We start from the raw sequence: 16,174 nt of genomic DNA on the forward strand, positions 1-16,174 counted from the left end.
CAACATATCCCTCTAAACTGCCAATATCCCAAACTCCTCCTTTAAAGTGCAGGCATTGTACTTCCCATTTCCAGGACTCAAGTCCGACTATATGAAAATAACCTGTTTCCCTGAATCCCTTCACTAAATATTACCCTGCTCACACTCCAACAGATCATCAGGTCCCAAGTATCATTCGTCTCCATTCACTCCTATCTAACACGCTCATGCACGCTTGCTGGAAGTCCAAGCCCCTCGCCCACAAAACCTCCTTTACCCCCTCTTTCCAACCCTTTCGAGGACGACCCCTACCCCTCCTTCCTTCCCCTATAGATTTATATGCTTTCCATGTCATTCTACTTTGATCCATTCTCTCTAAATGACCAAACCACCTCAACAACCCCTCTTCTGCCCTCTGACTAATGCTTTTATTAACTCCACACCTTCTCCTAATTTCCACACTCCGAATTTTCTGCATAATATTTACACCACACATTGCCCTTAGACAGGACATCTCCACTGCCTCCAACCGTCTCCTCGCTGCTGCATTTACCACCCAAGCTTCACATCCATATAAGAGTGGTGGTACTACTATACTTTCATACATTCCCTTCTTTGCCTCCATAGATAACGTTTTTTGACTCCACATATACCTTAACGCACCACTCGCCTTTTTTTCCCCTCATCAATTCTATGATTAACCTCATCCTTCATAAATCCATCCGCCGACACGTCAACTCGCAAGTATCTGAAAACATTCACTTCTTCCATACTCCTCCCCAATTTGATATCCAATTTTTCTTTATCTAAATCATTTGATACCCTCATCACCTTACTCTTTTCTATGTTCACTTTCAACTTTCTACCTTTACACACATTCTCAAACTCATCCACTAGCCTTTGTAATTTTTCTTTAGAATCTCCCATAAGCACAGTATCATCAGCAAAAAGTAACTGTCAATTCCCATTTTGAATTTGATTCCTCATAATTTAATTATTAATCCCACCCCTCTCCTGAACACCCTAGCATTTACTTCTTTTACAACCCCATCTATAAATATATTAAACAACATTACAAAAATGTTTTGTTGATATTCAGTAGTAAAGTTTGACTTACGACCATTTCGACTTATGACCGGTTTCTCGGAACCGAACGCGGTCGTAAGTCGGATGGTAGGTGTATTTGTCAAGAAATTTAATCAAGAAATAAGATTAAGGTTTTGGTAATCTATGTATGTTCTGTACATCAGAATTAATTCAATTAACACTATGGGACTTACCCAGTACACACACAGCCAAAATAGTAGTGAGGGTAGAAAACGGCAGACTCGTGTCATGTTTTACCTCTGCAAAGGCATTAAGTGGCACCAGCACCACAAGAGCCATACGTGTCATAAATGGAACCTGATAAAACAATTACAACTATAAACAAAAATACTGTCATTACTTTCCAACATTAAATGAAAAGCAAAACTGATTAGAACTTAATTTATACAAAATTTTGTCAGGCTAATTAAGTGTATTTTAACTTCACTCCACAAAGTATCTTTTATTTAATTAATAACCCATGTAGAAAAATGCATCAAAGAAAAGGACTGTCAAATGGATTATGATGTATGCTAGTACACTATGTGGATTTATGTTATTATGCCCATGCAAAAAAAAAATTGTTACCTGAAGCAAACAATACCAACAGCAGCATCATATGATAAACTTACAGAAAGACAAGCCTTCAGAACCCTGAAGACTTTAAAATCACCTTTGTAACATGCATGACTAGTTGGAAAGTATTTATCACTTGTGTTGAATCCTCCAGTTAGGAAACAAAATGAAGAGAAAGTTTGAGGACATACCATCCCACAAATAATACTTTGAAGGTAAGAGCTGTGGAAAGATTGTATGAACTGATCAAACACTAGAGATTGTAAATCAAAAAGGGACACGATCATGACATACAAAATGTGGGGTATAAACAGGTAGGACAAGTACACACTAAATGGGTGGGTCCAGTAGTGGGAGGAAAAAACAGATGGACACTGGATGTAAGCAATAAATATAACTTAATGATACTAGAGGTGGACGTGTACAGACTCAAAAGTGAATACATGCATGTAGTATATTGTCCACTGACTGTATATTAAAAGCACTCAATAGCTAACCATATTACCATACACTTAGAGTACCACACAAGAAATTTTTTTTCGTTGTAAAGCGAGAGGAGGTTGGCCAAGTGTCATTTGCACCAAATATTAACTAAAGCAGTAACTGGTGTTCATAAAGGCATCAAATATTACCACTTAAAGCTATTTTTAACATTGTATCAGTGACAAATTTGATGAAGTGCCTGAAGGAGCCAAATACACAAGCACAGATCAGATAAAAATCTTGCTACAGAGGGCACAACCTGAACATTAGAGATGGGCAATACTGGACAGCTGGAAAGTGTCAGTGCAGTGCCAATATTAAAAAATGGGACACGAAGCCCTGATAAACACATGCTTACCATGTAAAGCAAAGAAAATCCTAAGGATAAGGATGATAAGACTACCTGGAAAGCATACAATTCATTTTAGATAAAGGGATATCATACTTTAACAACTTAAAATTTGAATGATAGGATGACAGTACCATACAAGAAAAACAAGGGCGAGATGATCTAGCTAGGGGAGACTGTCAAAAGGCCAATGATATAGTATCTCACAGATTACTCATCTATGAATTGGAAAAGGAGCTGTGAACTTAGCCAGTTCTCAATATACTGTATGAATGTATGTAAATGACCAACATCAAGAAACTGTGTAAGCAATATTGGCAGATACTATGAAGCTAATAAAGAAACTTTCAGAAATACACAAATAACTCACAAATGGGAGACAAACTTGTGACATTTTGGTTAACCTAAACCATTAGCTAGTCACACAAGTACAAAGGGAAAAGAGCCAGAATATATATATATGAGAAGGGGGTGGGGATGGGAGTAGTGTAACAAGAGGGAACAGTAATATAGTACATGTAGTAATAAAGCACCTAGGTAGTAGGTTGGTAGACAGCAACCGCCCAGGGAGGTACTACCATCCTGCCAAGTGAGTGTAAAACGAAAGCCTGTAATTGTTTTACATGATGGTAGGATTGCTGGTGTCTTACCTGTCTCATAAACATGCAAGATTTCAGGCATGTCTTGCTACTTCTACTTACACTTAGGTCACACTACACATACATGTGTAGGGTGTGCAAAAGAAGAAAATTAAAGGTGAATACAGGAAAGAGTAAGGTTATGAGGATAACAAAAGGATTAGGTGATGAAAGATTGAATATCAGATTGGAGGGAGAGAGTATGGAGGAGGTGAACGTATTCAGATATTTGGGAGTGGACGTGTCAGCGGATGGGTCTATGAAAGATGAGGTGAATCATAGAATTGATGAGGGAAAAAGAGTGAGTGGTGCACTTAGGAGTCTGTGGAGACAAAGAACTTTGTCCTTGGAGGCAAAGAGGGGAATGTATGAGAGTATAGTTTTACCAACGCTCTTATATGGGTGTGAAGCGTGGGTGATGAATGTTGCAGCGAGGAGAAGGCTGGAGGCAGTGGAGATGTCATGTCTGAGGGCAATGTGTGGTGTGAATATAATGCAGAGAATTCGTAGTTTGGAAGTTAGGAGGAGGTGTGGGATTACCAAAACTGTTGTCCAGAGGGCTGAGGAAGGGTTGTTGAGGTGGTTCGGACATGTAGAGAGAATGGAGCGAAACAGAATGACTTCAAGAGTGTATCAGTCTGTAGTGGAAGGAAGGCGGGGTAGGGGTCGGCCTAGGAAGGGTTGGAGGGAGGGGGTAAAGGAGGTTTTGTGTGCGAGGGGCTTGGACTTCCAGCAGGCATGCGTGAGCGTGTTTGATAGGAGTGAATGGAGACAAATGGTTTTTAATACTTGACGTGCTGTTGGAGTGTGAGCAAAGTAACATTTATGAAGGGATTCAGGGAAACCGGCAGGCCGGACTTGAGTCCTGGAGATGGGAAGTACAGTGCCTGCACTCTGAAGGAGGGGTGTTAATGTTGCAGTTTAAAAACTGTAGTGTAAAGCACCCTTCTGGCAAGACAGTGATGGAGTGAATGATGGTGAAAGTTTTTCTTTTTCGGGCCACCCTGCCTTGGTGGGAATCGGCCGGTGTGATAATAAAAAAAAAAAAATAATAAAAATATATATATACGCACCCCTCTGGGTTTTCTGCTATTTTCTTTCTAGTTCTTGTTCTTGTTTATTTCCTCTTATCTCCATGGAGAAGTGGAACAGAATTCTTCCTCCGTAAGCCATGCGTGTCGTAAGAGGCGACTAAAATGCCGGGAGCAAGGGGCTAGTAACCTCTTCTCCTGTATATATTACTAAATGCAAAAGGAGAAACTTCTGTTTTTCCTTTTGGGCCACCCCGCCTCGGTGGGATACGGCTGGTGTGTTGAAAGAAAGAAGTAATGAAGTAGTGCAACAGTGACAGGAGGTGGCAATAAGAAAGTGGTAGTGAAAAGAAGACCAAAGGGTGGAGACTTAGTGAAGAGATAGTAGTAATAGTAAAAGGAATCTAGAATAAGAGAATAGAGGAGCACTGCAGAAGATCTAATGACCCATGTAGGTAGGACCAAATTCTAGCAGAACAAAACCTCAAAGGACAGAATGCACCTAGACAGACAGAAAAAAAAAAAAAAAGATGATGATCTGTAATACACCACCATAAATAAAACTTTTTCAATGGTTAAGAAAAAAAAAATGCTTATGTAAACATGTTAAGATAGTTGAGATCAGGGTTTTTAATGAATGTGCTGATGGAGTGTAAGAAAGGTAACTTTTATGAAAAGATTGAAGGAACCAATTAGCTGGAGTACAATGCCTACACTCTTAAGAAGAGGGTGGGGATGCTGAAATCAAAAGGTAGTCTCAATTATGATGCCAGCACACATCTGAGAAAATGGCATTTGAATGATGTTGAATATGTTTTCTTTGGGGTCACTAACTTGGCAGGAAACAGCCATTTAGGCAAACCATTTTTTATATGCTTAAATATGATGCTCATGCATATCCCATTAATGTTCCCCAAACTATTGATTAACCAACCTGTAAAAAACTGTAAGCCAACATTGCCAAGAAAAAGTAGGCAGCATGCAGCACACAACTGTACACCTTCTGGATTGTGTTGTCAGTACCACCGACAAGAGAACTGATCCAAGACAGCTTGTCTTCCACTCCACGTTTAGTGGACTGCAGTACATCCATTAAATGGTGAACAGTCTCATTCATTTGCCGTAAATCTTGTGTCAGTCGACCATATTGTTGAACAGTTTCTTCATGAGCTGATAGGATTTTCTGAGTACTTGCATCTGAAAAGCAGAAGATAATTTGATTAACAAAACTAGGTTTGAGTAAGCAAGAGAGGCGACTGTTTTCTAGTTAAAGTCTGCAATAACCGAAAGTTTAAAAATGATTTGAAGAGATTCTGAAGAGAAGTTGCAGAGATTGGTGGATGAATTTGGTAGGGTGTGCAAAAGAAGAAAATTAAAAGTGAATACAGGAAAGAGTAAGGTTATGAGGATAACAAAAAGATTAGGTGATGAAAGACTGGATATCAGATTGGAGGGAGAGAGTATGGAGGAGGTGAATGTATTCAGATATTTGGGAGTGGACATATCAGCGGATGGGTCAATGAAAGATGAGGTGAATCATAGAATTGAGGGGAAAAGGGTGAGTGGTGCACTTAGGAGTCTGTAGAGACAAAGAACTTTGTCCTTGGAGGCAAAGAGGGGAATGTATGAGAGTATAGTTTTACCAACGCTCTTATATGGGTGTGAAGCATGGGTGATGAATGTTGCAGCGAGGAGAAGGCTGGAGGCAGTGGAGATATGTCTGAGGGCAATGTGTGGTGTGAATATAATGCAGAGAATTCGTAGTTTGGAAGTTAGGAGGAGGTGCGGGATTACCAAAACTGTTGTCCAGAGGGCTGAGGAAGGGTTGTTGAGGTGGGTCGGACATGTAGAGAGAATGGAGCGAAACAGAGTGACTTCAAGAGTATCAGTCTGTAGTGGAAGGAAGGCGGGGTAGGGGTCGGCCTAGGAAAGGTTGGAGGGAGGGGGTAAAGGAGGATTTGTGTGCAAGGGGCTTGGACTTCCAGCAGGCATGCATGAGCGTGTTTGATAGGAGTGAATGGAGACAAATGGTTTTTAATACTTGACGTGCTGTTGGAGTGTGAGCAAAGTAACATTTATGAAGGGGTTCAGGGAAACCGGCAGGCCAGACTTGAGTCCTGGAGATGGGAAGTACAGTGCCTGCACTCTGAAGGAGGGGTGTTAATGTTGCAGTTTAAAAACTGTAGTGTAAAGCACCCTTCTGGCAAGACAGTGATGGAGTGAATGATGGTGAAAGTTTTTCTTTTTCGGGCCACCCTGCCTTGGTGGGAATCGGCCAGTGTGGTGATAAAAAAAAAATAATTGAAGACATTCTTCAGGAATCCAATAATTCTAAGATGATCAACTGTTAGTAAACTGGTAAATTAGCATCTACCCAGTACAGTACTAGTTTATCCATTAGATGCATTAGCCATTAAAGACTAAAGCCATTCAAGAAAATGCATCAAAGAAGGTACTGTTCTGATTAGGAAATGTGTCAACAAGCTATCTTGTGACATAAAACAGACTATTTCTCACAAAGGTAAGGTGATTAAAAAACAAAAACCCACACACACATTCACTATCATTTATCTTTCTAGAAGTACATAAGCATCACAATTCACATGAACCAGAACATTCCTACTCATCCTTCAGAAGAGTGCATTTTAACTCCACTCCTTCCAAATGAGTCAAAATATAGAGTCAGTGGGGGGAAAAAAAACTACACCACGGGTGGGGTTTGAATCCACTGTCAGTCTCAAAACTGGTATGGTTTGTTTGCAATCGTGTCATTACAATTTCGTGAGTCATATAGTCAATGGATATTAACATCAAGTTAATTACCTATGCTTTTCTTTAAGGGGTATTTCACATTTTTAATTGTGGAAAAAAAAAAAAAGAAGATTTTGATGGAAGAAAAGTTGTAAAGATTTCCAGTTTCTAGTTTACCTTGCTACATCAGCAAGTTTCTTGTTGTAAGAATTAATTGTGTAGAAAGTTGCCTTGGCAAACATTCCATCAAGAAAATTAAAATGAGAAATGTGACTGAAAAATAAAAGAAATGGAGAAGAGTGGTTTACAGGACAGCATGAATGCGGAGAATGTAGCAGACTGCCTAGTGGTACTACTACTGTAATAATAATCTCACCTAATTTCTGCCAAACTTCAAGTGCATTATCCTGAATCTTTGACAGGTCTTTAAGAATGATGCTATGAGCATCTCTCTGACTGCTTTCTTGTACCATCAATTGTTTCTGTGCTTCCTCTGCAAATAAAATACTATTACTATAAAAGTACATAACTTATTCCCCTTCTCATCCAATTAACTCTCTTAAATACAAGAAAATTGCGATAAGTTACTTTATCTCTAAAAAACAAAATTAGTCTTTTTCCATCAAATAATTGTTTTTTACGTAGAAAATAATGTATGAACACCATTATGGATCATTAAATACAGTATCATTAGGTCTACAAGGTGAAATAACACAGGAAGGTTTGCTACAGGTATCAAATCTGTCATTATTTACCTAGTTTTCGTTTAATTGCCTCTGTAATATGAGCAAGTTCCCTCTGGCCTGATGCAATAAGTTTCTTCTCTCTGGATAATTCTCGAAGATTAGAAGAAACAAAGTTGTGAATTGCATGGTGGGCAGTAGAAAGCTGTTGTTGCTGTAGTCTAAGATGCTCGTGTCCCTCACTCAGAGAATCTAGCGTTTTTGAGGTTGCTCTTTCGAGAGCTTCTTGACCTTCCTGCAATGTAAAAAACACGAATTAAAAATATAAAGTGGTTATTACTTCTAAAAAAAGAACTCATAAATTGTGTGAAGTGGCTGGTGGTTAAAAACATCATCCATTCTGTGTGTAAATTAAAATTGTTGATCTGTATACCATTTAACAATTTAAATATTTAACATTACTTTGTACAAAGGGTACAAGTTAAGAAAAATTCAAATAATTTTAAGCAGTGTTGAGTATACTTAGTACTGTACAACATGTTTATGAAAATCTTGTGTGCTTTATAGTTAACTACAGCACTGACTGTGGAGGAGGAATCTAGCTCTTGGTCCCACTCATAAAATTTCAACTGATGTGAAATAGTCATTTAATTGTGCCATGTATTCAACTTAAACTGTCTTTACCAAATCCGATACTGTTCTGGTAATTGATATGTGAAGTAACTGGCTGGTGCCAAATTCCCTTTCTATGGAAAGGAAAAATATATGAGCGAGCCATATGACACAGGGTCTAGTCGTATGATGACCTGCTGTCATCTGAATATTATGCAGAGAATAAGAATTGAAGTACTATAATTAAAGACTGTTGTACATTCTAGTTCAACAGATATAAAAGCATGAAAGAGAATACATAAATGTGGGATGAATCGAACATGATGTAGGGGGTATCAAAAAGGGGTTGGCAGGAGTTTGACCATCCAGTATTCATTTCTAAGAATGAAAGATTAAAAGAAATGGAAAAGAAAGTTGTATAAGGAATTTTAAACAGTGAAACGTGAGCAGTGATATCTATTAAGGGATTCAGAGAAAGCAGCTAGCTAGATAAGACTCAGAAGGAGCTAATTAAAATGCTTATACTTTAAGAGTAGAGCAATGATGTTGCAGTTCACTGGATCAACTTAGACTTGTGTCTGCCCTCTTAGAAAGGCAACTTAGAAAGTGATGGGGAATGTTTTGAAATTTGTATCACCCTTCACTGATGGGAAACAGTTTAGGTAGGAAAAAATTAAAGCAACAAGCATGCTTTTAATGTTAAGGAAAATTAAACACGTTGTACAGTAGCATGATACCAAACTGTTTATGATAATTACGTTACTAACCTGCAAGCCATCCATTGTTTTTATTTGCTCTTCTGCAGTAAGCATTAACATGTTCACAGCCATCTGTGTCTTAGCACCAAACAGCTCCTGACGAGATGCATAGCAAACTGCTCTTGCACGGTTAGATATAATGTGATATGCATTCCAGGTGTTGGGATCCATATCCTTAGTACAATCTGACAGCGTCTGCAATGAAAAAAAAATGTGCACAACAGATTACTATGTTCCTTATATACAAGTCAATATCTATAAATATATGAACATGTGTGGTACATCAATGTCTATTTTCCTTCTGGTAATTATAGCTTTGTAGATTCTTGAAATGGAGGTCTTTTTTACTTTATGGGGATGAAATTTATTACTGTACAACATTCAGTGTACTAATTCTAGGAGAGATTTGAATTATTGTATTTCACTGTTAACCCTTTCAGGGTCGAGAGGCCCTCTCCTAAATTTCTTCTCAGGGTTGAAAATTTTTCGGAAAAAAAAAAAAAAAATCATATGAAATGATAAAGAATTTTTTCCCGATCATAATGACACCAAAAGTATGAAATTTGATGGAAAACTTACGGAATTATGCTCTCGCAAAGTTAGCAGTCTCGCCAATGTTTACACATCGGCGATTTTACCCACTTCGAGTCCTATTTTCAGCCAATTCCTGTGTACTGGTCGACAAAAAATCATTTATTTCACTAGAACTTCATTTTTTCTATCAAATGAGTACAAGAAACCACCCATTTACCAATTTCAAGTATCCAATAAAGTGGTTAGAAATTGGCAATTTTGCCAATTTCACACAAATTTCAGAAGATGCCAATTTCCAAATAGGGTCCAGAATAAACAAGAGACATTCCTGGCACTAAAATACGTTCTCTGTTTGTTAGTCACGTCCCCAGGCCCCTCATATTTCTTTTGCTTTCCACTTTGAATTTTTATTCTTACAAAAAATAGAAGATTTACTGTTATGTAGACTACTGCATTAGTGTAGAAATGGTATAAATAATATCAGTGCACTTGTGAAAGAATATTAGACTCGCCAGTTGACATGTATTGGACGCTTGGCATGATTTGTTTACTTTTGAACTTTGGTAAAAATCGAACATTTCTGCTACTTTGAGCTCAATTTCAAGGTAATTTTCATTGTGAAACCAATCAATCAAAATCATCTCAATTTCTGTTATGTCTTACATTCTATAAAATGAGACCAGGAAAACTAGAATACCATCATGAATACCATACGAAAATACAGTGCAAAGTCGCGTTTTAATCCAAAAACACGGTCAGTTTTTTTTTTCCCATTACGCACTGTGTGCTGCAGGATTTTTTTTTTTATACTGCGCACACTGACCACAGACCCATTCTTTCATATGTAGGCTTACCAGCATTCTCTCGCTAGATTTGAAGGCGCCAGAATTTAGGCGTTCTAGTACGTCAATAACCCTGGTGCACAAGCCGTACTAGTACGTTGAAAACCCTGAAAGGGTTAATTCAACTCACCATGTCATTTGTGCAGATGTAAATTGGTCGACCTTCTGCTACTGATTGACAATTAAGAAGATTAACAGCAACTCTGGACAAATCTTCTTCTGTTAAGTCTGCACATGTCGTCTGTAATCCAATGATAACCTGAAAAAATAGTTTACTACAATGAAAAAAATTATGATATGAAATATATTACAGTAAATAAATTACACTTGCATACAGTAGCCTATTTTTCATTACCATTTTAAGGTCTTGTGGAAAGTGTTCCCACAACCTGTTATTCTGTATACTGCAAGTGTCAAAAGGATGTGTAGATATGGTAATCTAGTATCTGGCCCTGAAGTCTTATCAGACTAACCAAAATTGGAAACCTTTTGAATCTGCCTATACAGCTGTGAAGGATATATGTACTTGAAATTTTAAGGCAAGTAGTCCATTTCTTCAGAAAGGTTCTGACTAATAATTCAATTCAACAAAGGACTTAAAGAAACATTTTTAATGCTGCTCTTTGGGATGAAAGTAGCCTGTGATGCCATAATTTTCACTCTTCCTGTGTCCTTCAGATTTCAGAGTACTACACTGCATTTATTAATCATCGCTCACATACGTACTTCTCAATATCCTTTCAAAATCTAAATTTCTCCAACTTTAACCCATTGCTTCAAGTTCCCTATCTCTATTCAGTATTTTTGACACTATCTTCCTTTATTCCTGTCTTCCATTTGCACATTTCAGTTACATCTTCCCTAATTCAACAGTTTTCCATGGGGTGCAAGTTCAATGCCTTCAGCTTGTTTTCCCATAAAAGATTTCAAGTACATACATGATATCAATATATTTATCTGTGTATAAATGCATTCAAAAATATACTGAGAACAACGACAAAATTGATTCAATGTGTCAGACACCTTTCTTACAAAAATTGGCTGAAGGCAGTGAACTTGCACTCTTTGGGAAAGCATTGAATTAAGGGAGGCACAACTGATGTATGTAAACAGAAAACAGGAATATCTAACCAAGACAGGACACACAGTAATGGATTAAGTACAAGAAATTTAGATGAACAAAGAATAATGGGAAGTACTGATTTGGCAACAGAGTTGAAGATAAGTGGAACAAATTAGGGTAGTTTTCAATATAGGTTGGAGGGAAACAGAAGTGGCCATGGGTGGGTGTGAGTTAGGTGGTAGGCAGCAGCAGGCTGGTAGGTCTGTTGCTGTGTTCCTTCATTCTTGCATCTCAAAGTTCAATTTTGTGTCCATCTAAAGCAACACAAGTATTTTTTAGAGAAATATTAAGCCCTGTCAAAGAGAGAATTTTTTTTTTTTTTTTTTTTAGCACACTGGCCGATTCCCACCAAGGCAGGGTGGCCCGAGAAAGAAAAACTTTCACCATCATTCACTCCATCACTGTCTTGCCAGAAGGGTGCTTTACACTACAGTTTTTAAACTGCAACATTAACACCCCTCCTTCAGAGTGCAGGCACTGTACTTCCCATCTCCAGGACTCAAATCCGGCCTGCTGGTTTCCCTGAACCCCTTCATAAAAGTTACTTTGCTCACACTCCAACAGCACGTCAAGTATTAAAAACCATTTGTCTCCATTCACTCCTATCAAACACGCTCATGCATGCCCGCTGGAAGTCCAAGCCCCTCACACACAAGCCCTCCTTTGCCCCCTCCCTCCAACCTTTCCTAAGCCGACCCCTACCCTGCCTTCCTTCCACTACAGACTGATACACTCTTGAAGTCATTCTGTTTCGCTCCATTTTCTCTACATGTCCGAACCACCTCAACAACCCTTCCTCAGCATTATATTCACACCACACATTGCCCTCAGACATGACATCTCCACTGCCTCCAGCCTTCTCCTCGGTGCAACATTCATCACCCATGCTTCACACCCATATAAGAGCATTGGTAAAACTATACTCTCATACATTCCCCTCTTTGCCTCCAAGGACAAAGTTCTTTGTCTCCACAGACTCCTAAGTGCACCACTCACCCTTTTCCCCTCATCAATTCTATGATTCACCTCATCTTTCATAGACCCATCCGCTGACACGTCCACTCCCAAATATCTGAATACATTCACCACCTCCATACTCTCTCCCTCTAATCTGATATCCAACCTTACTCTTTCCTGTACTCACTTTTAAATTTTCTTCTTTTACATACCCAAACCAAATTCATCCACCAACCTCTGCAACTTCTCTTCAGAATCTCCCAAGAGCACAGTGTCATCAGCAAAGAGCAACTGTGACAACTCCCACTTTGTGTGATTTTTTATCTTTTAACTCCATGCCTCTTGCCAAGACCCTTGCATTTACTTCTCTTACAACCCCATCTATAAATATATTAAACAACCACAGTGACATCACACATCCTTGTCTAAGGCCTACTTTTACTGGGAAATAATCTCCCTCTTTCCTACATACTCTAACTCGAGCCTCACTATCCTCGTAAAAACTCTTCACTGCTTTCAGTAACCTACCTCCTATACCATACACCTGCAACATCTGCCACATTGCCCCCCCCCTATATCTGTATATACTATTATTTACTCATTCTCCAAACTTGTTTGCCCATCATATTTGCACGTTCTGTGATGGGGCATTAACCCTTAAACTGTCCAAACGTAGATCTACGTTCACCTGTGCAGCGCTCCGAATATTTTATTTTTTTATTTTTTTAAATTTAAGAGTACATTTTTATAAATGTTATAGGATAAAAAAAATTTTAGGGTCAGTACTTACCGAGATATAAGCTAGTGAAGTTGGTGCTAAATGATGAGGTGTTGGTAATATGGAGCACTGTCACTTGCAGAAATAATAAACATTTATCGTTTTTTTTAAATTCTTCTCTATGTTTTTGTTGTTTTCATGTTATGATAATAATGTTTTGTTGCAGATCTTTTGATTTCATAGCCAATTCTTGTCGAGACAAATGTTTGGTACTTAATTAATAATCATACTATCACATACACACATGTTCACACTGATAAATGAATTTGTACACCTGGTTCAATCACATACTACTGTTTACATATACAGTGGTCCCTCGTTTTTCGTAATTAATCCGTTCCTGGAGGACCTACTATAAACAAAATTTACGATTTGCGAATCAATTTTCCCCCATAAGAAATAATGTAAATACAATTAATCCGTTCCTGACACCCAGAAGTATTAAAACAAAAATTTTTTTTACATGAAATATACAAGTAGTACATAAACAATACAATGGGAAATGATGAATGAAACATTAACAGCATAACACTTACCTTTATTGGAGATTCTTCTTAGTGTATGGGAGACTGGAGGAGGAGAGAGGTTGGATTGTTTACAGTTTGGAAGGGTAATCCCCTTCCAGCAACACCTCAGGTACCAATTGCTTCTCTGGGGTTTCTTCTCTTCTCTGTTTCTTAATGCCACTAGGACCACCTTGAGAGTCACTCTAGTCCTGTCTCGCAAAGTAACTGTGGAGAGAGCTCCGTTTCTGGCGTCTCTAACACTTCCCTAAAATGGGCCAAGACTTTGTCACTGTACATATTTCTCACCTTCTTTACCACAGGCTTGGCACTAGAAGCTTTCTTTGGAGCCATGGTAGCTTATTTTGTACTTGCAATCACTAAAATGAGTGGAATATTATGAAATATTTCGTAGGAGCACTTGAGGGGACCTTCACTCACTGGTAAACAATGCCAGACTGGCTGGGTAGGGAGGCCTCCCCGGCTCACACTGTGCGTACGCGTCCCAGACGAACTACTATTCGCGAGTCAACCTATGAAAAGCGAGTCCATGTTTATGCGAAAATACCCCTATGATTGGCGAAATTTACGATTGCCAAGAACTACGAAAAGCGAGGAACCACTGTATATACAGTACAAGGTATTTACAAGTCCCATGTATGTTTCTATTAGTCCACCACTGTATGGCACTCCAAGAAGCATGGATTCATACAGAGTGCCACCCCACATTGCCAACAAATGTATCGTGTGTCTTTTCACACTTGAGGGTCACTGTTTAGTGTAAGTGCACACACTTTTTCTGGGAATACTTCGTTGGAGTAGATGGTAGTGGTATTAGGCAGTGACAGTTAGGGATTATTCGGTTGGGCACTTCCCCCTCTGGTTGTGGGGTGACAGGTCGCTGTGGAATGGTAGGTATAGGTGTGGTACCATACTTTTTCCCTATCTGCTTGACGACATTGAGGGTGAATTCTGCATATTGTTGTCGCTTCCCAGTTTTTATTTTGTACATGTTGAAGGCACTGAGCATTGCAATGTTTACAAGGTGGAAAAACACTTGTATACCACTTGCAACTCCTACGCACACAAGTCGACAAACCCTATGATCATATCACACTTGTCAACTAGTCGCGTATTGTTTGTATAATCGATGACAGCAGCTGCCTTTAAAATAGGTTCATTGTTGAACCTGCTCAGTCTGTCTGTACCATCTCGTTTCTGTGGATGGTTAACAGAACAGTCACACCCCGTTTGTCATGCCACGTCAGTGCCATGATGTCATTGGCATGAAACGCTTCCACTAGACTTCCTCCAATGAATCTTGGCATGTGTTTTCTATTTCTTCTCACTGTTCCACACATATCAGTATTGTTCACATGCAGGAAATCAGCAAGCACAGAGCTTGTATACCAGTTGTCAGTGAACAATGTATGACCCTTGCCAAGGTATGGCTCCACCATCTTGCGAACATCATCACCGGAAATGCCTAACATGCGCCTGGTATCGCTGAGTGTGTTTTTCTCTGTGTAGATAATGACATCCAACAAGACCAGTCTCAGTCACACAGTTTTATGTTGTGCAAGACAGGTACAAAATACCGACAAGATGAAAGTTAAGACACTTGTGCAACATCTGGTTATCTTTATTGTAGACGTTTCGCCATCCAGTGGCTTTATCAATACAGATTCTTGGACATAATAAGAAATCAGAAGAACTATATACAAAAGATGAGGTAATCAGTCCCTCAGCCTTGGAGGTGGTGTTTAGAGCACCGTGGTTGTAGAGATTCTGCAACCACGGTGCTCTAAACACCACCTCCAAGGCTGAGGGACTGATTACCTCATCTTTTATACCAAAGCAATTACGTTTGGTTTGGTATATATTGTTTGAATGATAGTTGTCCCTTGAACAGAACCAATGACTCGTCGACAACAATGTTCTGGAATGGATAAAAGTAGGCACTGAATTTTTGCTTCAGATACATAAAAATTCCCGGATTTTGTATAAGAGGTCATTTCGGTTTGGTGTATTCCTGTCTGAAAAGTGCAACATTCGTAGCAACTGAGTGAATCTGTTACAGGGAAGGAGGTCACAGAAGACCGGAGTACTGATTAAGTGGTCTGTGGACCAGTAGTGTGCTATATTGTTCTTATATGTGTGTGGCATAAGCACGACAGTGCCAAGGAATAAATATGTTTCAGCCACAGTTCTATTTTTCCACCTGCACAGCCGTGATGACAAACATCTGTGTGGTCCATTGTATTCTGGTAGTACACGTAGGTCTGGGTAACAATTAGGTTCATTATCGGCTCATCAAAGTATAGTTGAAAATAGTCTAACTCTGTAGACTCATTTGTGATGGGACAGTGTAGCATGATGCCACTTCCACTGGCATCAAAACTGAAAAGATGTGGCACAAATGGTGTACTTCCTGTCCAGTTCCATTCAGTCAGATGGTGCAGGGTGGGCCTGTAGCATGGGGGAGCAGGAG

At 39.0% G+C, this 16,174-nt stretch overlaps 1 protein-coding gene across 5 annotated transcripts in view; it reads right to left on the reverse strand.

Annotated features, from left to right (window-relative positions):
• LOC128684578 (protein brambleberry) overlaps positions 1–16,174 on the reverse strand; it is a 62,586-nt gene that overhangs the window by 43,887 nt on the left and 2,525 nt on the right. For all 5 annotated transcript variants that reach the window (XM_053770875.2, XM_053770873.2, XM_053770874.2 and 2 more), the window contains exons 3-8: positions 10,453–10,581; positions 8,956–9,141; positions 7,649–7,871; positions 7,270–7,386; positions 5,077–5,339; positions 1,260–1,383 (exon numbers count right to left, since the gene is read on the reverse strand). In XM_053770875.2, the coding sequence (XP_053626850.2) occupies positions 1,260–1,383; positions 5,077–5,339; positions 7,270–7,386; positions 7,649–7,871; positions 8,956–9,141; positions 10,453–10,581 (1,042 nt within the window). The remainder of the gene's footprint in view (positions 1–1,259; positions 1,384–5,076; positions 5,340–7,269; positions 7,387–7,648; positions 7,872–8,955; positions 9,142–10,452; positions 10,582–16,174) is intronic.

The sequence above is a fragment of the Cherax quadricarinatus genome, chromosome 4, assembly GCF_038502225.1.
Source record: "Cherax quadricarinatus isolate ZL_2023a chromosome 4, ASM3850222v1, whole genome shotgun sequence".
Classification (NCBI taxonomy): Eukaryota; Metazoa; Arthropoda; class Malacostraca; order Decapoda; family Parastacidae; genus Cherax; species Cherax quadricarinatus.